Source organism: Topomyia yanbarensis, chromosome 3 (assembly GCF_030247195.1).
Source record: "Topomyia yanbarensis strain Yona2022 chromosome 3, ASM3024719v1, whole genome shotgun sequence".
Taxonomy (NCBI): domain Eukaryota; kingdom Metazoa; phylum Arthropoda; class Insecta; order Diptera; family Culicidae; genus Topomyia; species Topomyia yanbarensis.
The window spans coordinates 130,036,770-130,060,779 of record NC_080672.1 but is presented as its reverse complement, the minus strand read 5'-3'; the positions used below and the strand labels follow the sequence as shown (position 1 = coordinate 130,060,779).

The 24,010-nt window shown below is 37.7% G+C and overlaps 1 protein-coding gene across 16 annotated transcripts in view; it reads left to right on the top strand.

Annotated features, from left to right (window-relative positions):
• Nucleotides 1–24,010, top strand: part of LOC131692299 (adenylate cyclase type 2) — a 213,286-nt gene that overhangs the window by 135,541 nt on the left and 53,735 nt on the right. For 15 of the 16 annotated variants that reach the window (XM_058979272.1, XM_058979270.1, XM_058979269.1 and 12 more), the window contains one exon: nucleotides 19,005–19,476. In XM_058979272.1, coding sequence (XP_058835255.1) covers nucleotides 19,005–19,476 — 472 coding nt within the window. The remainder of the gene's footprint in view (nucleotides 1–19,004; nucleotides 19,477–24,010) is intronic. The other variant, XM_058979271.1, reaches the window with a different exon arrangement.

The window sequence follows — 24,010 nt, the reverse complement described above, 5'->3', positions numbered from 1 at the left end:
AGATAATGAGGGTTCCACACAACTGAACAATATTCCAGAGTTGATCGAACGAGTGAGCAGTAGAGAGATTTCAAGCAGTAAATATCTGAAAAGTGCTTAGATATTCTCATTATGAACCCCAAACAGCGTGATGCCTTTGCGACAATATAGCTGATATGCTGTTTAAACGTCAGTTGTTCATCGAGAAAAACTCCGAGATCTTTGACGCAATTCGCTCTGTCAATTGTGGATTCAGCTAGACAGTAATCGAATCGAATTGGCGTTTTTTTCCTCGAGAACGTAATGACCGTACATTTCTTGGGGTTTAGGGTCATTCGGTTAATCTCGCACCATTCCGCAAAGGTTTCCAGTTGGCGTTGAAGGAAAGCTGCATCATGAGTATTCCGGATTCTATGGTATAACTTGAGGTCGTCGGCGAAAGACAACCGTGGTCCTTCTAAACAAAAGTTAACGTCGTTGAAATACAGAAGAAAAATCAATGGACCGAGATGGCTGCCTTGCGGAATACCAGATGAAGCACAGAACTCTTCGGATACACAATCACCTATCTTGACTGCTAGACGACGATCACTGAGATACGATTGCATCCAACGGAGAATATTAGTACCAAAGCCGAGTCTATCCAATTTTGCCACTGCAATAGCGTGATTTATCTTGTCAAAAGCAGCTGAAAGGTCCGTGTAGATAACGTCAGTTTGAAGGCCGTCCGACATAGCATCTGTAACATATGTTGTGAACGACAGAAGATTCGTAGATGTTGAACGTTTCGGCATAAATCCATGCTGAGTCTCGGAGATATACTGTTTGCAGTGGCTGGAGATGGGTTCCAACACAGCCATTTCAAACAGCTTAGGAACTGCGCTTAGCGTTGTAATACCACGGTAGTTGTCAACTACCTTTTTATCACCTTTTTTGTGAACTGGAAACATGAAGGAGGATTTCCAGAGTTCGGGAAATACTCCGGTTGTTAGCGACAATTGAAACAGATGACAAAGAGGTTCAATTAGACCGGCAGAGCATTTTTTTAGAATAATAGTTGGTATACCATCTGGGCCTGCCGAGGTTGAAGCCTTCATTTTCCTAACCGCCAGTTGTACCATATTATTGTCGATATTGATAGAGTTCAAAGACTGGTATGATTGAGGTATATTGAGAGCCGCGCGTGAAGCCTGGGTCGGTGTCAACTTCTCGTTGGAGAAAACACTCGCGAACTTTTCAGAGAATAGTTGGCAGATCTCCTGTAAACTAGAGCTCATACGTCCTCCATAGCTCATCGTTGAAGGCAACCCGGATTCCTTTCTTTGCTCGTTTACATGCTTCCAGAATGTTTTAGGTTCGGACTTCAACTTACGTTGCACGTTTCGCAAGTAATCGGCATGGCAACGCTTCGATGTCTTTTTATAGACTTGGTTAACATGAACGTAGTGATGTCGCAGCACGTAGCCCCCAAACTTGGAGTACTTCTTCAGAGCGGCTCTTTTAGTCGCTTTTAACCGTCTCAGCTCGGCAGTGTGCCACGCTGGGTGCTTAGATTGAAGGCCACTTCTTTTGGGTACATAGCGATCGATAGCATAGCTCATAACATTGGAGAAGGTCTGCACTGCAACGTTGACATCATCATTGTCGAGAATTTCAGTCCAGTGGATATTCGACAGGAAGTCAATAATGCTATTATAGTTGGCTTTTCTAAAATTATAGCTGACGGTGTCAGAAGCATTGCAGTCATGCTTCACTCGAATGGCTTCAAGCAATATATGCAGGGGAGGGTGGTGTCTAACAGTCTTTACCAGGGGGAACGGTGCTGCGGTAACTTTTGGCGCGTAGTCAGATTTGCTCGAAAAACAGAGATCAAGGATTCTGTTGTTCTCGTTCACCACATTATTCGTTTGGCGCAGCAGATTTAGACTGTAGCAGTCAAGCAAACTGGTGATACCAGCATGAAAAGATGACATTTCGGGATCAGCGAACATAAATCCGTCAGAAGCAGAGCGCCATTTTAATCCGGAGAAATTGAAATCACCAACAATCAGGATCTCATCAACCGGGCTTGCTTGAGCGGAAATCCGTTCCAGTGACTCAGTATGTGAATCAATCAATGTCGAATCCTGTCAGTTAGTACGAGACCGCGTGCAATGCGGTTGGTCTTTAATTTTTAATAAATTTTAATTCGTTATTATATACATTACGTCGCGTGTTTTATTTGTCAGACATGTATCTCGGTCACCGACAAACGCGACCGTAAAACATTTAAATCAATTCGTTGAACAAAGATGGCAGACGCCGCTCTAACCAACGGCTTCAAATGGAGGGAAATAATAGAAACATGGCGAAAATAGGCTCATTACCTCATCACTGTTTTTGTTTTAAGTATATCGCACTTCAAATATATCATGCTAAACATAGATATAATCGAGATATTACATTAAAATTTCAAGTAATCTATAATTTTAGCGATTCAAATATTTTCTTGGGAATATTTCCAAGCGATATGTGCCAAAATTTAGGGAAGCGTAAATTAGCTGCATTATAAGCGTTCAAATCCTAAACATTTTTCGTTACGCGTCCATTTTTGTAGAATTTATCAAGTCAAGTCATATATAAAACCAAAACGTAGTCAATAGAGCTCTTCCCGATAAAACAATTTGAGTGCGCTGGAACCGCATATTATTTTTACGTTTGTATTTAGCATCTCAGGTTCGGTTTTAATGAGTTTTTCAAGATTTTTTGTCTTAACAAATGAAAAATAACCACCCCGTGGGATTGAAAATTAAACCAAAATAAACAAAATAAGTGGCTATTAATGGTGTACATTGGAGTGCTGAATTGAATGATGTAATTAGATTTTTTTATACAAAGTCGCGTTCTCAAGTAGCGGAGCCCGGGGCTAGTTGGCGGTTGGGGTAAGTTGGCGGAACCCGCTTTTCTCCGTTTCTAGTAGACATAAAGCGCTGTCTCTCGATGTGTACCTCAAGTAATGTGAAACGCTTTATCCAATATGTTTTTGTTGCAAAACAGTATGTTTTATGGAAGCTGTGGGCGATATTGTGTTTTTGACCATACTTTGTCAATTTTCTTAATTTTAAACATTTTGTGTTATTTAAGGTGGTTTTCAATCTATTTCCCGAACGATTATATTTTTCGATAGTGAATGAAAAGAGCTTTCAGCATCCGTATAGATATTATAACTATTCATACCCGAAAGTAATTTTTTTAAATCCTTTTTTATAAAATATGTGGTTGGGGTAAGTTGGCGGTAACGCACACGGGGCAAGTTGGCGGTACTATTTATAGTGCAAAAATAGTCATCATATATTTTTATTTCTGGAATTCACTCCAAAATAAGAGAAACTTTTTCTTGCGTCTCTTGTCAATGCAGGGGATAATTATTTCAGCCAATCGCCTGACGAATTTCGAAAATTTGCTTTTGAAAGGAGTACGCATCGAAGTCAAAATGACGGGGTATTAAGACTGAAATATAATGAAAAGTGTCGAATACTTTACAGTTTTATTGAAAAGACAATCGGCACATTTCGTATGGACCATATATTTAATTGAATTTCCATTGAATTGCTTATTTTCTGGCAGTCCGCCAACTAAACCCATGAATATCGTCAACATACCCCGAGGCTGGGGTAAGTTGGCGGCTTTTCCGCGTCACATATTTTTGTCTCTAGAATTGAAGACAACGTAACAAACATTTTAATAAAATTCAGAGATGTTGCCAACAGTCTACTTTTTCATGCAAGGTGTTCTATTTTGCAAGATGTACCAAAATCAAGGCGGTAAAAAATGAAAACTGAAAACACCGCCAACTAACCCCGGTCTCCCCTACACTTAATGTGAAGAATACTAAAATAAATGCTCAAAAACAGTTTTTTACCGTCATAATTACATGATCTCGAAACCGTAGATCTGCTACAGATCTTACTATAGGGCAGCCTAAAACAGCTGTTTAGCGCTATATTCTGATATAATGCTGATGTAAATCCAGAAAAGGCGAAATATTGTGCTAATGTTGCGCAGATATTGACAACTTGTGTTCTATATTACCAATGCAATTAAATAGCACCAATGCACAAATGTCACATTTGAAAACCATATATCGTGCTACTCATTCTACTAGAAAACATTAATTGGCTGGCATTTTCCACAATATTGTGCAACGCTTCTTTATTTTTTCCTTTTCGGTATGATAAGCAAACCGGAGGAATATTGAAATACTGATTATAACTGTAACTGAATCCCTTCTAATGCGTTGTAATGCATATTTTAACCTTGACGGAACTCGGCTCTCACACGATATGTATGTTTACCTTCAGTAAGTCTCGAATGGAAGCACTTTACCTTGCCTTGCATAACATTAGTATTATATCTGTTTTATAATTGCTATATAATAACACCAAATGCACATGTACAGCATACATGGTTTAAAGATGCTTGAAGCATGTATGCGTTATATCAGCCTTATATAGGTATATATATCTAGCGATAATGCAACATTTAGGCTGTGTATGTATACTTTTACAAAGCTAATATAGAACTTGATTGCATTGTAAATGTTGCATGGAGTTTTAATGCAACACTAGTGAAAATGTACAGCCAATATTGTGCAGTGGCTTAATGCTTATGGTCGCTTGGTTTCGTGTGCCCAAAGAAGTTTTAAAACATAATACAACGCATTCTTCTAAAAAATAATTTCCCCGACTAATCCCCTTAGAATTAATTATGCCGTAACAGTTGTTGTGTTCAACACGCTAAAACCAATAAAAATTATGTCAAAAAAACAAAAGATATATCAAAACATCGACCTGAAAAAATAGAAATATTCGTGAAATCGAATTGTGCTTTCAAAAATATTTGAAAATGGTTTTATACTGTGATTTTAGATTCATGTAGAAGATAATTTATTTTAAGGTGAACGAATCTCGATTTGCTTATATCGGTCAATAACTATATTTGTCATCTTTACAGCGAACATAGAAAGATTATTAAAAATGTGCATATGCCAGTCTACCACATCCTGTAATAATACATAGTCGGTTGTCACGGTAAAGATGGACATGTCTGTCTACACTAGGACACATGCTAGTGAACTCGGGTGATTCGTAGTTATGCTGACTAAGCTCGACCCTTATTAGCAGAAGACAAAAGTTAAGCGCATACGATATTAAGCCTGTTCAAATGACCCTACCACTTCTAGTTTTCCGATCTGTTTACTTCACATCCTTGCTCTTACTTGAGTACTATGGCTCTAATTTTCATAACTTTCCCTACCCAGTAATCTATAGCTAATTGAATGTCGTTAAAATGTAAAAAATATAATACATAAAAATATATTCACACGATCAACAATACCAAGATAAAATTGTACATTACCTGTTAAAAATTATTAAATAATGACATTAACCTATCGCTATCCTTCTTATGTTTGGGTCTGACGCTATTTATATTCGTTTGAAAATTAGTTTTCTATAACGCACCATGATCAATTTCTTGGACAAAAAATATTTCCAAAAGAAGATGCGTTTACTTGAACCGTATCATAAAGTACCTACCTCAAAATGTTGTTTGCAGCCACCATGCATCTTCTAAATTCTACTTATTGAAAGTACACATAAAATAAGAAAACTAAGGGATAAAATTTGCGATAACCTCACTCTACAGCCCCAATTTTCTGGACTGAGGAAATGATTCGAATATTCAAGTACTTGAAAGTTTCGGTTCGTGTCAAAAAACTAACTTTGGATGGCAAAATAGCAAGGGTGACGATAAGGTTTATGCATACTTCCTGGAACAATATTAGATTGAGTTAGCACAACATAAAAAATCATGTTATGGCTTAAACCAGACGGTAGACTTGAAAAAGTTTCAAAGAATATTTAAGATCGCCTGAAATAAAAAAAAACCGATTAGATCTAGCGGTAAGAAACACAATCGGCTAGATTTGGCAAATCCATACAAAGTGTAAAGGTGTGGAGAGAAAAAGTAAAAAAACAGAAGGACAAAATGCAAAAAAGCCGACAGAAACAAACAGTCAAAAGCGATGAAGGATCGAAAGAGACATCGTGTCCCATAGACCAACGACAACTAAAAATCGAAATAAAATCATCCGGAAAAGTTATTTAAAATCTTAACAGTGAGATATCTAAGTTACGTGACAGACGAACCCTACTGGATTGGACATCAATTTCCAGTTACAACGATTTGACAAATCTTCATTCGGCAAATATGTTATAACTTTATCAAATGAACGCCTACATCAAAAATTATTACAGATTCAGAAAGTAGATAAAATTTCACGAAAGATTCAATCAACAAAAACTGAATATACTGGAAGAAGATTGTTGTAACGTAGCGTGACGTTACAACACGTCACAAATTAAAACTTTCAGTGCATTTCAATAAAAGTCAAATAGTCAAATTCTAGTCAGTTTGTGTTGATTGAATTTTTCGTGAAATTTTGTATAGTATCCGAATCTGTAATAAGTTTTGATGTAGACGTTCATTTGATAAAGTAATAACATATTCGTCGAATGAAGATTCGTCAAATCGTTGTAAACGTCACGAAAGAATGTGTCAAATGTAAAACTTGAACAGCGGGAACTCCTAGGGTACCATTGATATCTTCGGAATAAGCAGACAAAGATGTGTGTTGACCATACTTTTACGATATTAATGCACTTTTGCAGGAGGCAAATCTTTTTCAATCTTGCATGTCTTCTTTAATATTTCTTCGCTTGTTCTCGAGGATGACTAATGTATCCATTCTTGAACGAACCTTATTGAAAAAAATTGATTTGTCGAAATTATTTTCTCTACGACTAAGCCTCGTGGGAAACTAAGTCATACATTACTTAGTTAAATTTTTAAACAATTTTTCCGGATGATTTCAGATCGATTATTACTTGTTAACCAAGTTGTAAGCAATTAAATTATCCATCAGATTCTTACTTTTAGTGTGGTTCGAATGTCTAACATACCATCGAGGGGCATAAATGTGAACTAGTACGATTGCAAAACCTATGTTTTCACAGCGCTAGGCATTCAGGTTGCACGAAGTCGATCAATCGGTTTGTTGATTTAAATTTACCTTTGTAACACTACACAAACTATCCAGCTTTTCCTTACAATTGAAACAAAGTGGAAGCGCCTAGTACTTCACTCAAAGACCACACTTGCACAACCTACCATGTGTTCTCTTCCGAATAGGATCAACGCATGTGAAGTGAAAAACAAAAACGTTCAATACTATTACTATGACTGATAGCAAGATCAACATGATTTCTGTTCCAGAAATCCAGGACGTATAATTATCATGAAAATTCATTAGTTGTATTAAGTTTTAGACTCCAAGTTATCCCAAAAGAGCAAACCAGTTCAGTTTGGAATCCAATATGATTCCAGCGTATTTGACATAGTATTTGATCTGATTTTTACACATTATTGAGAGGCCAAGAATAACAAGATTCGAGGTCTGATTATTCGCTTTTTTGGTAAAATCAAGAATTGATACTTTTTTGGATTAATCTATAATAATTTAGTATGTCGATGCTATTGTTCGGCAGCTCTTAATGTTTGTTGTATTAAGTCACAATAATAAAAATCTGTAATTTGTATTTGATAATCATCGACCATCCCAGCCAATTCGAAAATCCAAGCTCATAGAGTTTCCTCAACAAGCGGCCCGCAACCAGGCACCGTAACAAAGATGACATAACTCCACCCTGAGAAGAGTTAGACCTACACGCTTCTGTTTTCAATTGCGTCCTACAATATAGGAATTTGAACACAGTGGATCATTTCTTGGCTGAAATATTTCAACCGCGCACGGCAAAATCTGATGATCGAAGCTCGCTCAGACAAAACTTCACTGAATTTCCTTCTGCCGAGAGTATCAACGAACTCCCACCCAACAAAAGTCCAGCAAAGGAAATCTCAGCCGATAGAATAGAAAAAAACCTTAGCACTGCAATCCATTTGGGAAATTTTCGCCTTCTGTTTTAACAGATGTAGCAGATGATTCATGCAATATAAAATATTCAGAGGGCTAGTCCTACGACTTCTGGTTGAGGCTTGAGCATACAACGATTAGCACTTTACTTTTTGTTACGCTGTTTTGTTCGACCAGGAATGACGTCAAAAATATATGCATCATCGTAGAACAACCTTAAATAACTCGAAGAAAACCATTAAAAGTTAATGCAGAAATTAGATATACTTGCTTACAAAGTATAAAAGCTATACGTAACGTAGCTATGGAATCAGTTTCTTTGGGTAAAAAACAAAAACAAATTGCACCAACATTCACCAACTGAAGCTACCTACTCAGTAGTATTTCTAAGAAACAAATTTTATCTTCAACTTCTCGCCCACAACTCTCAACAGTATAATATTGAATTATGCTTATTTTACCACATTCCACATGCCACTTTTCCGACTAAAATCAGAGTATCCCATGCGTGTGTGTGGGTATGTGAAAAAATCGATTTTCTTTCCTATCATCTGAGCATTAAGGTCGAATATTTATGATATTCATGTGAGAAAAATCATTATGATCAGCCAAGCATGTCTAAAACTCTATACATGGCCAGTTGCTAGACGGGGTTTACCGAGCTTTCACTTACCTGGTAAAACTCGGTCTAATATTCGTTCCTGTGGCATAATACTTGAACCGGAAAGTCAAGCCCCTATAAGACCTACTCCCAAACGTTTGAGCCTGTACACAAACGAAAAGGCCGACGAGTGAAATATAGTATTTAAGGATGCTATTTTGGTACGGTAAATATTCGAATTTATGTGAGGTGTACCGAGTTCAGCTCGACAATTTCCGTACAACAATTGCTGCGGATACGTTTTGTGCTCCTGTTGCTCCTTGGGAATCCGCTCGTGCATGAGGGGTGAACTGTAAGGAATAAATAATGAGAATATGAGCTTATGTGAGCGCTGTTTGTGTGGCATATATAAATATTTATCCACAATGAACAATTTTAATTTCAGTTGATTGCAAGCTCTTCGAAAAATGTTCACAAGCTAAAGTAATGCCTAAATAAATTAATGAAGATACAGTACCAGGCCCGTAGCCAGGATTTTGCTTCGGGAGGGGCTTAAAAATTATTTCATAATTGTATTTATTTTGATGACTTGAAATAATCACTGGAAACTGAACGTAATTATGAAAATTTCTTAGTGAAAACATCAGGAGAACGAAACCAACGTCAAGGTTATCCCCATGGATAGGAATATATCAGTGTTAAATCAAAGTTTACCGTTGCAAAGAATGTCCGAACAAAGTGAATGTCCAAATTTGCTTCAAATCTTTTGATAAGGCAGGCGATTTGAAGGCGATGTATAAAATAGGTTCAACTCCTATTTTTATGATCAGGCGTCTTTCTACTATTACTAGTTCTGTGACTTCATCCGAAGTTTGCGTTAACTCGACTTTATGAAATTTTCAATTTAAATAATACTGATCATGTCGTAATTAAAACAATCCTGAGAAAACACATGTTTTTTTTCATTTGGCTCTCATAGGGAATGGGTTAAAGACTATATTCGACCAAATTATCAGGCAACTCAGAATAACTATCTTTTTATCTATTTAAGTAGATTCTTTTTAGGTACTTTTTATATCATTGTACTTACGAATTAAAAATATCGTAGACTGATTTTCCTGGATCCCTGAAACTATAGTAAAAGTCAAAATGTAAAGTGCGTGATTTCACTACAAAGCAAGAATACCTTAGCTCTATTGACTTTTAACAATCTTGCAAAACCGCTGTAACTTGAGAAGATTACCTAGATTAAGTAAATATTATATTTGAACATATGAAGGTTTTATTTCGGAATTCGTGGGTTTTTGGACAATGTCAAATATATATTTCAATGATTTAATCTACTAATGGAAACTACCCAGAATTTAATCTACTGAGCGAAACTGCTCAGAATTTATTCACTAATCGAAAGAAAATTACTTAGCACTGATTAGTCAATGCTTCTAATTTACGTAAAATTTGGTAAATATAACATTGATGACACCACCAAAATAACTAGAAACTATAAACATAGATAATAATTTCAGCATCACTTGCTTCCGACACATGGAAGAGAACACATTGCACTTGCATCTAATTTGCCGAAGAGCCTTTCTTTTGGAGTTGTCTGTTTTTAAATTACAGCAAATTATCCGTTTCCTGTGAAACTTTTGCAAAACTTTTTGTCAATTCATTAAACAAATATGTGTACACTAATCTGTTCAGTAATAGGTTTGTTTATGAATAAAAATTATTAGCTCTTGATTTTTTTTTTCAATCATCATCAAGATTGGAAGAGATGTATGATTTCTTGAAGAAAGTTGTAATGTTTGTCTGATTACATGTTTGTTTTACCACTATTTGGGAAAAAGTTTCAATTAAAGTTGTTGTACCTAACGCAACGAAGACGAAATGAGAAGATCAGAACGCAATTCGGAAAGAGCTCGGGTTGAGTGTATAGTTAAGATAGAAGAGTGATCTTGAGTCGATTTCGATTGGTTGATTTTTTCTTCTCTTTTCTCTCTTATTTAAGATTATCTCTCTCATTTTATTCTATGACGAACGAAAGACTGTCACATACTGAAGACATGAAATCGAAACTCTTATCCCAACTTATTGGCTTATAGATTCAATCAGTCCCAACATTTTAGTCCCTCTTCGTGATTGTTTTACCACTTTTCGCCCGGTCCACTTTTAAAAGAATTTTCTTTTGCACGTTTGTTGCAGATAGGGTGATGAGCCCATTATCGCTATGTTTCTATTATCACGCTACCCATTTGAAGCCGTTGGTTAGAGCAGTGTCTGCCATCTTTGTTTATCGCATTGAGTCAAATGGTAGCGCAACAATAGGGGCACTCGATTCGTGTTTTCGTTGCGTTCAAACACGAGAATTTCATTGTTTTCAGCGCATGTATGTTATTATCTTGGTACTTAATAACGAAGCAAAGCTGTCGATGCCAATTTGTACGCATTCCATTGTTTGTAGGCCGAGTAATTAATGAATCAGTGAGGCGCCCTCCTTAGTATGATGAAAATAGGCACTTCACCCTATCACGGATTTACGGATTAACAGTGTATTAGTACGGAACGAATTCCTCGTAACAATGAAATGAAGCGTCAATAAAAATGGTATTTCGTTAAAATGACGCGAAACAAAAATTTTCTTCTCGGCTCAATCGTTCTCAGCCTTCTTCAACTTTTACTCAATAATTTGTTCAAACCAAATGAGCAACAAATTTTGTTAAAAGTCGCCGGTTTTTTAAATTTATTTTTGAAAAATTTCGGGAGGGGCTTTAGCCCCCTAGCCCCCCCCCCCCCCTCTGGCTACGTGCCTGTACAGTACCATGGTGTAACCTATCGTGACATTCTAAACAATGAAACAGTTAAAGAAAAACGCCAAGGTTCGAAGGGTAGCGAAAAAATGTTACAAAACGCAAGTTGATTTCTTCGAAAGTAGCTTCAAACAACTTCAAAGAACAATTTACGAAGCTTTGAATAAATTGATCCCAGGAGAGTTTTCACAATTTGTCGACTTATGGAACATGACCCGCTATCGCTGTTTGAATTGAAAATATTCTGGTACGAGCAGTATCAAGCACGACAATCGTCATGAGTTAGCTTATATTGAAGATGTGTTTCGAAGTTTTTCTTTGAAGTTTCTACAGCTAGGTATGGATCGAAAATTAATTAACTCGACAGCATCGAAACAGTCGTTAAACCTCTGTTAATGAAAGGTTAAATATATAGTCAATATAATAGGTAAAATACAAACATTTTAAGCTATTTCATTGAATGACATGACATGACATGACATTGGAATTCGACACCACTCAAAGTTTGAACAAGTAAAGCCTGTTTAAAGTATTTATTTCCAATAAAGGAATTCGAGATGATATAAGGTTAATTTATTATCGTGCTACATGTTTTAATGATTAATAAGACTATATTTGCGAAAACATCAATTAATCCAATTCTTGAGACAATTGTACAACTACAACAATAGAGAGGCTACCCTATTAAAATGAAATAACAAGATTATAACAGAATGCAATTGTCGTAGCATACTGTGTTATAAAATTGGTTTCGTTAGTAGTTAAAATAACAGAAAATTATAATAAGTTACAGAGCGAGTTATTTTTGATATGTGTTTCTGATCGGGTATGCCCGCCACGAACTTCTTCAGCTACGCACTCTCGATTAGGCGTTCTCTTAAAGAGAATAAAATTCTACTTTAAATGGTATTGTGAAGAAATTCAGCAAAATTTCTAACTGGCATTTTGCATTCCTCGAATTTCAAACGAAAAATCAGTTTCCCAGAAACAGTGCACAGAATTAATTTACCTTCGAAGCACCCGGTGAGTACCTTACCGTGGTTTGTGCTCATCCCGAAGGGACAAGCGAAAATTTTAATTAAACTTCAGGCAAACATAAAACAAAACAACCGGATTTACTTGGTGCTAAACACCGGCAATCATCGTTCTAGTTGTTGAATAATTAATTCCGACAGACATCTATTGCCGAAATTGGGAGGAAAGGATCGCTGACAGAAAGAGGAATCTCTGTGAGGTATCCAGCCGAGGAAATTAATTGCCTTATAACGAGCCGAAGAGGCTCTGAAGATGGAAAATATTTGGCATGAATTTGTTTCTTTGAACTGAAATTCCATTGTGAGAACTCCCATTCCATCGAAAAGGCAATAAATTTTTGTTGATAATAGTTAAATAAACATAAGTAGGATTCATATTTCCACGAACGTGAAATGCTCGTTAAATATTTCTTCGTAACATCTAACAACGCAACCATGCAGAGGCGAATCGGACTCGATACTTTCACGCTAGATATGTTATTGTAAAGGGTGTACGGAAACAAATTGCATCACACGAAAAGGTTTGTCAAAATACACCCATTCTGAACGTTTTCCGAACTTTCAGGCCATAAAATAAAACATATTATTAAACTTTTCCCATGTTTGTTTTATTCAACTTCATAGCCACATACAAATACTGTACCTTCCTCTGCAGCTGCACCCCTTCATGCGCATGTTGTTTGTAAACAATTTAAAACTTTTAGTTTAGGCAATGTTTTCGCACAAACACAGGCGATGTTAATAACTGGGACTATTTGAGCACTATCAGCTGTAAGTACTATTCGTAGAACCGTAGTTGTTGTAATTAATCTGATTGAACTCCAGTACAGCAGGGCTGCCAGAGACATTTTCAATAAACGGTGAAAATTAAAATTTTGTCTCACAATATTATTGAAAACTGTCAATTTAGATTGTAATCGGTCATTTTCTTCATTTAATTAGACTGTTCTAAATGTTCTAGGAGGGCTGTATTGAACATCGGACGGTAGCAATTGAGCAGCTTCTAGCACTGCGAGAGAAAACCATATCTTGATCATAATATGTTTTCGTGTTTCTTGACCTCAGCCTTCTTGAGGGAAAGTTTTAGAATCGTGTATGAGCTAGGAAAACGTTGGGCATGAAAGGATCACTGCTCACGATCTCTTACACAACGGCTGGGTCAACTTGTGTTTGTGTGGAAATCCAAGTTCTCATTTATGGTTCCGATTTCACTTCCTTAGAATCCTTCCGGTGTACCTGCTTTATAGTGGCAGAGTATTTCTCAGTTGGCAACAATTCTAATACAATCTTGGGACTATGATTCTTTGGCAAGAAAGTGTCCTCCTTAGCCTGGTATCGCTCCAGAATATCTTTCGAAGTAGAAGTAGATGGTTTTGGGGGCATTATTCAAGTACCCATTGACCGTTCCAGTTGTCAATAACGGGGTGTTCCGCTTCGCATACGAGCAAAGTGCCAAATCATGTGATTTTTGGAAAACTTAGATACATTCTACTTTCTAGTGGAGACGTCCAACTTAAGCCATATTGTAAAAACCTGTTTTAATCCACCTAGAGGTGCAATTGTGCCTTTCTCATTTCTCCAAACTATGATTTAATAGCTGGTTCGTACAATATAACTTTATGGAAATGTCTTTCATTCTTATTACACTTGGTAAGTATATATAAGAGCACCTTTTTGCATTCATCGCGGTATCGGTTTGAATCGGAGTTTTCTATGTGATCGACCTCCACAACCCGTAACTCCGGTGCTGGAAGTCGGATGGAGATGGAATTTAATATCAGTTTCTGGGGACGCAACACCTTTCATTTGAGACTAAGTTGAGCAAATCTAGCCATTTTCGAGAAACCAATATAACCGTTATTCTGACTTTGGATGCTTCCGGATCCGTCGATGGTGGCCAGTGTGGCCAAAGAGACTTTGAATGACTGTTGGGGACCTAGATCTACAAATTCAACAGTTGTGTTTAGCTGATGGACCTTTCATTTAAAATTAAGTTTGTCAAAATCGGTTCAGAAAATTCCGAGAAACCGATTTGGAAAAATCAACAAATTTTTCTTTGTAACCATACTCTTCAACTCGTAATTCGGAACAAGATGTCGGTTGAAAATGAAATTCAATAGCAACCTATGGGAATATTATACCTTTCATTTGAATCTTAGTTTGTAAAAATCGGTTCAGCCATCTCCGAGTAACCGATGTGGACATTTTGTTAACAAATCCGCACATACACACACATACACATACACACATACATACATACATACATACACACATACATACACACAGATATTTTGCGATCTCGGCGAACTGAGTCGAATGTTATATGAGACTCGGCCCTCCGGGCCTCGGTTAGAAAGTCGGTTTTTGGAGCAATTGCATAACCTTTCTATATAAGAAAGGCAAAAGAATAATATTTAATTAGCTTAATAAGCATGAGTTCAATGTTATCTTCATGTGATTATAATTTGCAAAGGTTGGTGGAATGCGTTTGAACGTGTAGGGAATGGGGGTTTAGTAGAGTGGGTGTGGAGGATGCGTCAGAAATCCTTCATCTTATTTCGGTATACGGGGTGGATGAAGGAAATCTGGGCGTGAGGGTGATCCAAGAAGAGGGGAGTGATGAAGGAGGGAGGTGTAAGGGCAAGGTGGGGAGGGGGGGGGAAGGGGCGGCTACGCAATACTCAACTGCATATTTTGCCTTCCATTTGAGACTTGGTTTGAGAAAATCGGTTCAGTCATCACCGATGAACCGATGTGACTTTAATTGTGGAATATGCCCGGAATTCCGGACTTCCGGAATCGTCGATAGTGGACAATATATTCAAAGAATGTTTGATTGGCAATCAGTGATCTAGATCTACGATTAGAAGTAATTTGGTGACCATTTCAATAGTTTTTAGCCTCTGAGGTATTACGATTGTACCGATTTATATGGGAAATTCCAGTGTATCCTTACTAACACCCCTGTAACTCCGGAAGCAAGAGTCAGAACCGAATGAAATTCAGCAGCAGTCAATGGCATTACTGTATCTTTCATTTGAAATTAAGTTCGTAAAAATCGGTAGAGAATTCGTTGTGGAATGGGTGTGATATTAGCTTAGGAACTTGGCGGGTTCCCCGAGGGCGTCATGAACCGTCATAGGTGGCCAATGTGGTCAAAGCTGCTTTGATTGATCATTAGTGATCCAGACCCGCAAACTAGAGTAATGTTACATCAATTTTAATATGTTTTACATCATTTGAACATTATGGTGGTACCAGTTTATATGGGAATTTGCTGTGAGACCGCACTCTTCAACCCGTAACTCCGGAACCGGAAGTCGGATCAACTAAAAATTCAATAGCAGCTTATGGGAGCGTTATACCTTTCAGATGAAACTAAGTTTGCGAAAATCGGTTCAGCCATCTCTGAGAAAATTGTGTGAGTTTAAATGACACACACACACATACACACACATACACACACACACACACACACACACACACACACACATACACACACAGACATTTGCCGATCTCGACGAACTGAATCGAATGGTGTATGATACTCGGCCCTCCGGGCCTCGGTTAAAAAGTCGATTTTTACAGTGATTGCATAGCCTTTCTTTATATGAGAAAGGCAAAAAGGCCCAAGAGGCTGCCGTAAGCTTGCTTTCACACAAGTCTTGTCATCTATGAAGAGACAATGCGAGCTTCCGCGCACATGATTTCCTCAGGTACAATTAAAAAAATGAAATCAGTTGAAAGCTTTTTCGGCAATTCTAATCACTTCAATGAAGTTTTTGGAGGAAAAACATGATTTCGAGATAATCGCGTTTAAAGTTTAACGTATAGGCCACGGCCCAGTAAGCAAATACGATGAATCGTCATTGTTGTACTAAAATCTAAATTACAAATCCCAGCAATTTAGAAAATATATTCATACTTTTTGCGTCATTTAATGTGTGACCACACTCTTTAATCCGTAACTCCGGAATCAGAACTCCGATCCAATTAAACAATAGCGATGTTACACCTTTCATTTGAGTAGTGCTTTCGTGAAATCGGCCCAGCCAACATTAAAAAAGTGACAGACATAAGTTGACACGCACACAGACATTTCTCAACCTGGACGAACTGGGAAGAATAGTAGATGAGCCTCTGCCCTATGCGCCTCGGCTAAGAAGTTGGTTTTCAGATTAATTGCATAGACTTTCTTTATATGAGAATGCCAAAAATGGTCCCTGAACCTTTATTTTATGTGTGATCGCACTCTTCAACCCGTACCGTTGTAAACATCATTCCGATCCAAGTGAAATTGGACAGTAGTAAGAATACTATAACTTTCATTTAGGTCAAAGTGTTTGGAAATGGAGTCAGCCATTCCGGAGAAAGAGATTTGTATTTAACTTGGAGACTTTTTCATTTCTTTGAAGCTTCCGGTTACATCATAAATGGCCAAAGAGATAACAAATCTCAGCAATTTGGAAACTATATCCACTATTTTTGCGTCATTTAGACATAAAGGTGATACCAGCTTATATGGGAATTTGATGAGTAGCCGCACTCTGCAACCCGTTACTCCGGAACCGGAACTCCGATCCAAATAAAATTCAATAGCAGCCTATGGCTGTCGCATCTTTTATTTTGAATAAAACTATCAAAAACGGTCCTGCCATCGCTGAGAAAGTGAGTGACATTATTTGGCATATACACATGCACACACATCTTGAACTGCGTTGAACGGTATATGAGACTCGGCCATGTAGACCTCAGTTAAGAAGTTGGTTTTCAGAGTGATTGGATAACCTTTCATTATATGACAAAAGCAAACTTTAAACAGTTATAAAAGAAGGAATACAGATTCTCTGAAACAGGCATTGCATTTATCATGTGAGTAAATGAGTCCGAATAATTTGCGGATATTTCTAAGAAAATAAAATACTTTCACCTTCTCCGGTGAGAAAGAAAATATTTGATAAATTTTATCGGGAAAATTATTCTCACACTATTTGGGGAGACGGAAAATTTTGCGACTCATCTTATCTCGGAAAAGTTGAACATCGTTTCTTCTCGCGTGAGTGAGTGAGAATTACAATACCTGGTTAAACAAACTTAAGATAACTGGATCAGCTGTGCTCAGATAAAACTTTTGTCCGGGAATCTGCCTTATGCGGCAGGCAGATGCTATATACGTTGACATGTCCTAAACGTTTGACAGGATTTCCTATAGACATCACCTGATGAGTTCCCCAAGGAAGTTACTTGGGCTTACTATTATTTGTTTTATTTATTAACGACTTCTGTGGACCGTTTAAACCTCCTCAGTTGTTATACGCCATTTGAAGTTTTTCCGCTGCGAAAAATCTATCCTGGATTGCTGTGGACATCAGTCCTACGTGGATACGCTTACTTCGTTGTATGATTTCAACAACATAGAAGCCAATGTTACAGCATGTTGATTACATGCCGTTGAAATCATATTATAACTTTTAGTCGGAGCGTTCTTCCACTGCTTTTGATTATATGTAATACAGCTAATACACGTCGCGCGTTGCTGCAACTTTCAACGAAATAGCACAAAATATTTTTTTCCGAAGCGCCATTTTCAAATTCATTTTTCGAACGGATCACTTTGGATATTGAAATTGGAGAATCAATCTTCTTTTCTCGTCTTTCAGCTATTTAGTGCAATTAATTTAATACTGTCCAGTGTCCATATCGAGACGAATTATTTATTATTGAAACACGTGTATTTCCCAAATATATTGCTTTCAAAATGAAATTTCAAACTGCTAAATTAAATTTCCGGTTCACAATGATTAAGGAAAAATCAATATTACGGTGTTTTGTACTTCTAATAATGTTTCAGTGTATAGAACAAATATTTTTGGAAAGGGCAAATTTATTTTTCATACATTGAACGATTTCGTTAGTCGTACGATTTTATTTTTGTTCGCTGAATAAAAGTTTTCGTATTTTTAAACATTTCTCCATGTAATATTTTCGGTTCGATGTTTGGATTTTTTAAGCCGATTTGACAAAATTTATTTTATTTTGCATTATAGAGGTTTTAACCTTAGAGTCATTCGCCTCTTTTCGAGTTAGAGAAATTTCTTTTGCAAAAATCTCTAACCGCGGGGTTGGGAATCGAACCCAAGTGAGCTGCGTACTAAGCAATCGAGTTACCGACTACGATATGCCCGTCGATTTTAAATTAGTTATTGGAGTGGCGCTTCAAGTTCCTCTTATCAGAATCCGACAACCAATCGATTTTGAAAATTGAAACCTTGCATCTTTTATAAGCTTTGAACGTCACAATAAATCCTGAGGAAAATTTAACTGAGTAAACAATGCATTCCGATCAAACCGCTATTATTCGTTTCTCGTTACGTAGACGACTTGAAGTGCCACTGTAACTAAAAGGTAGCGGCCAAATTCCAAAATAAATATACATTAAATATCACATTACTAATTCAATATCCCTCATACAATTCACACAGATGGTTGAATAATGTACATTTATCAATACAAAAACACTACGATGCTAGACTGTCTTCTCATTTTCAATTCAAAACATATCTCATTAATTTTTTTCGCCTTTCCGTTTCGTTTGAAATTCGTTACAGAAGCTGACGAACGACCTCCTAAGGGCATCACCCATTTCAAACACGCACTCCCCATCGCCCACGACAACCATCCAAATCAACGAGCCGGATTCGTTGGATACCGCATCCCTAGGCGAACCACCGAAAACACCGCGAACACCAAAAACTCCGGACGATCTGCGGCGGTCTCATGCTTCCATTTCACCAACCGCCATTCCCGAGGAGCAGGAACAGCTACTACCGCCTCCGGTTCCCGTATCCATGCTGCCGGTTCCAGTTAGCCCCATTCCACCGCCATCGCCATCGCCACTCATCAAACAAGCCAGCATCACAATAACCACCGAGACAATCAACGAGGAAACGACTGAAAACGGCGACGATGGAGACCAGCAGGAGCCATGCAAAAAGTCCTGTCTCACACTGCCAGTTGAACCCATCACCACAAACGGACATCTGCCCGAGCGGGTCGGCAGCCGGAAGCTTTCGGTGCAAGGTAAGAGCACACGGTTTTCTTGTTGTTGATTTTGCCATCCAGGAGGGACGAAGCTAAACGAAAGAAATTTTTCGGTACGATTGCAATTTTATTATTCTTGGAATGCTCGCTCGCATCAGTGGTAAATTCGATTTCAACTGCTAACGGCAACAATACGATCCTTACATATCGAGCTGGGGTTTGGCAAACGTGGGCCGAATTAATGATTCAGCTACAAAGCAGTGATGATCAAAATCATAATTTACTGTTGAAAACTCAATTTAGGCGTTAGTATCTATCTATTTACGGACAGTGCGTAATTAAATCCGATTATTCTGTCTCATTTTACAATGCCACATTGTACTGAAAGGTAAAATTGATATTTTAATGTGTGTAGATTGTTATATTGTATAGATATGATGTTTTAAGGGGATACACCAAATAAACAAATAAACCACTGCACAGTGGTTCTGGATGCAAAGTGAGCAGGAAATTTAACTTTCTACTATGTTTATGTTTATGTTTATTACCTTCACCAACAAGCCCCTTGGCCCCAATGGTGGTTGCTTAAACTAATTACATTTTAAAATTGACAACATTTTCGCTTTTATAGCATTCCGCGTCCGGTTGAAGTCGAAGGCCGTCGCCACACTGTTAAAAATTCGTTGGAGTCCGGTTACAGCGCTCTGGCAACCATAGTTGGTTCTCCTGAATGGAACTCGCAGAAGGGAGTTATTACGTAGAGCTCGAACGCGGGCTTGAAGATCCAGACGTCCGAGGATTGTAGGGCAATCCACTCTGGCAGAGAGTAAGTCCGAGACGAACAGGGCTCGAGAGCAGTCCCTCCGAATGCTGAGTGTATCGAGGTGTATCAGCTGGCAACGGTTTTCATAGCTCGGCAGCTGAAATCTATTTCGCCATGGGAGATGACGAAGGGCGAAGCGTATGAACCTGCGTTGGACAGCCTCGATTCTGTCAATCCCGTTCTGGTAGTACGGATTCCAAACAGCTGAACAATATTCTAACGTTGAGCGGACCAACGCGCAGTAAAGCGATTTAAGACAATATACGTCCCTGAAGTTTTTCGCTATTCGGAAGATGAACCCAAGCTGTCGTGATGCCTTATCCACGATGTATGACGTATGTGGTTTGAATGTTAATGCCGAATCCATGATGACTCCGAGATCTTTGATGTGAGAGTGTCTTGGAATGCTCGAGCCGAAGAAATGGTAGTTAAACTGAGTCGGTTGGCGTTTCCGCGTGAACGTAACGATTGAGCATTTGCTCGGGTTTAAAACCATTCTGTTTTGATCACACCACGTGCTAAAGCTGTCCAGATCCCTCTGAAGAAGCTCGGCATCGGTTTTATCCCGTATTTGTTGAAAAATTTTCATGTCGTCGGCGAAAGAAAGGCGGGGTCCTTGTAATGTGAAATTGACGTCATTAAAGTAGAGGAGGAATATTACTGGACCGAGATGGCTTCCTTGTGGTATGCCGGATGTAGCGAAGAATGGTGCAGATAGACAGTCCTTAATGCTGATTTGGAGTTGCCTTCCATCGAGGTAGGAACGAAACCAGCGCAGAAGTTGTCCATGAATGCCGAGTTTTTCCAGCTTCGCTATTGCGATATCATGGTTGATTTTGTCGAAGGCCGCAGATAGATCCATATAAATAGCATCGGTTTGCAATCCGTCAGCGAATCCATCCATTACATATGTTGTGAACGAGAGCGGGTTTGTCGTTGTCGATCGTTTAGGCATGAAACCGTGTTGGTCATCTGCAATGTAGTGTTTGCAGTGAAAGAAAATAGGATCTAACACAACCAGCTCGAACAGTTTTGATACAGCACTTAAACACGAGATTCCCCGATAATTGTCAATGTTCGATTTGTTTCCTTTTTTATGAACTGGAAACATGTGCGCTGCTTTCCAGCAGGAAGGGAATGTACCAGTAATGAGTGATAGCTCGAAGACTCGCCGAAGTGGTTCAAGAAGCCCGCTGATGCACTTTTTGACAAAAATCGAGGGAACACCATCTGGACCTGGGGAACAAGATGCTTTCAGTTTGGCATTTGCTGCAAGAATGGCAGCATTATCGACACAAATTCGGTTGATGGTTCGTCCTAGAGAAGGAGTTAAATTAGCGGCGGCAGCGACTTGTTGTTGTGGCAAGCGCTCGTTGGAAAAAGTTATAACTAAACAGTTTAGCCTTATCATGTATTTTCCTAGTTTATGAGCCACTTCTTTTTGTTTAGGCAACAGTTAGGAGGGGGGTTTGATTTTACCGCGATTAAAAATTAAACATTATAATCATTCTAGATTAAAGGTGAGTCGATAATTATAGCGACACTTTCAAACTTTCCTAACCAGTTCTATTAAACATTTTTTGTGCTTCACTGAAATATAACAAATTTGGGCCAGCCTCTCTTTAGAGTGTATTGTTAAATCCGCTAAGTTATACAGTTGACAGAGAGATTACGGACGAGATGAAAAAAATCAGCAAACCGTACGCGATAGAAGGGCCGGCGTTACACTTTTAGCCCGGCCGGGTAATACGATAATTACTAGAGGTTTGTCACCTTTTCGTAAGCTTACAAAGAAACCGCCTAAAATCACTGGGTTTATGCAAATGAAATCCTCGTACATAGAGAATTTCAAACGGGCGAATTAAAGAGTGAATGGAATCAAATGGCTTACCAAGAAAACTCAAACGTCAAAACTCACCATCGTTTTCAAACTTTCAGTGAATAAAATGAAGCATACTATTGATTTTTTTCGTGCTCGTTTTACTAAATATCATAGCAATATCCTAATACACCTTCCTCTTAAAACTGCTCATAAGGTCTTGTACAATGTTTGGGCCAACTTGTTTTTGTGTAGAGTTCCACTCTTTCCTTTTCTGCTTTCGATTTCACTTCCGTAGGATGCCTCTAAAGAGCCTGCTTCATGAGAGTCCAATATTTTTCAATTGACAGCAATTCCAGTGCGTTCGAGGGATTAAGATCCTGTAGTAAGAAATTTGCCTCCTTTGCAACTCCAGAACATCTTTCGAGTAATGATTCGAGATTGCATTTAGCCAGAAAAGTGGAGAGCCATCGTGAGAAGTAGACGCTTTTGAAGGTATTTTTCCAAGTACACTTGCCCATTGACCGTTCAGGTTCTCACGTACGGGATGCTCTGCTTTCCGCACGAGCGAATTGCCTGCCAAATCATATTTTTTTCAGCAAGCGAAAACATCGTCTACTGCTGCCGGAAATTTTCTTTCGCATAAATCTCGTCTTCCAGAACAATGCGGTTTCATCAACAGTTGAGTATAGCGCTTCCGCACACGTGATTTCTTCACAGTATTCTGTCGTTTATGAAAAATTCTCCGAAGATCCGTCCGAATATCTTTAAAATCGTTGCCGACCATCTTAGATTCCAATGAAACTACACAGGTTTCACCGGCATGGAAGACTACACATTTTCCATAGTCAAGCAATTTTTCAAAAGAACGTAGATGTTTTTACGCGCAATAAATTCAATTTTATTTCGATTACTGTATTTTAAACAGTCAACCTATCTGTACGAAAACATATGCGCTGAAAAAAATGTTTTGTCATTTTTTACAAAAACAAAAATTTGTGCATAAAATTTAAATTGCAAAAAAACATTTTATTATTTTTTTATATTTTTTCAAGAAACCCTAAAGAGCAAAGAAATGTTTTGAATGTGATTGCATGATGGAGAACTTATCGGTAATTTTTTTTCTAACTATAACTTTATATATGTTTTCAAATTTCATGCTAAACAATAATTGTTTTACAGAATATGATTCTAAGTATTATTTTAAATCAAAATGCATATGACAAAAATCTTCCAAAATGCAATGGTTGTAGAGATACTTGAAATTTTACTCCAACATAAACATTTATTTCGTATAATGGTGCCATTTTTTTAAATTTATTCGCGTTACCCCATCATAAACTTTTTCAGTGTATTTGGTTCATGGAGAAACTTTCAATAAAAAGTATTTCTAACAACAACTTTTGCCATATTTTTATAATTCATACTACAGTCAAAAATACAATTTTCTTTTTGCATATGATATAAGCGCTATTTTAAATCAAAATGCTCATAAAAAATTCTGAAAGGTGGTAGTTCTCGAGATATTTTAAATTCTGTTTTAACAACACAGTCACGTGGACAAAAAACAATTCCTGTACCCCTACCCACTCCCTGCGATGTCCACGTGAACTTTCCAAAAAAATCGGGTAATTTCATAAAAATGGGTTTTCAGAAAATTTTCCAATGAGTTAGATTACTATGATGCAGAAGGACTGAAAATCGTTCAAACTTCAACTACAAAATGGCATTCAAACTTCTTTAGTATTTTGTGAAATTTCCACGGAAATTCATTTATACGTTTTAAAGATTCATCATAATAACACAAAATTTAAGTAATCTACAGGTTCTTGAATTTGCTCTTAATTTCGACCACAAGCTTCAAATTTTAAAGTTAGTGGGATTTGATCAAGGTATAGAAGATTGAATTAACTGATTCAAAGAGAATTTTT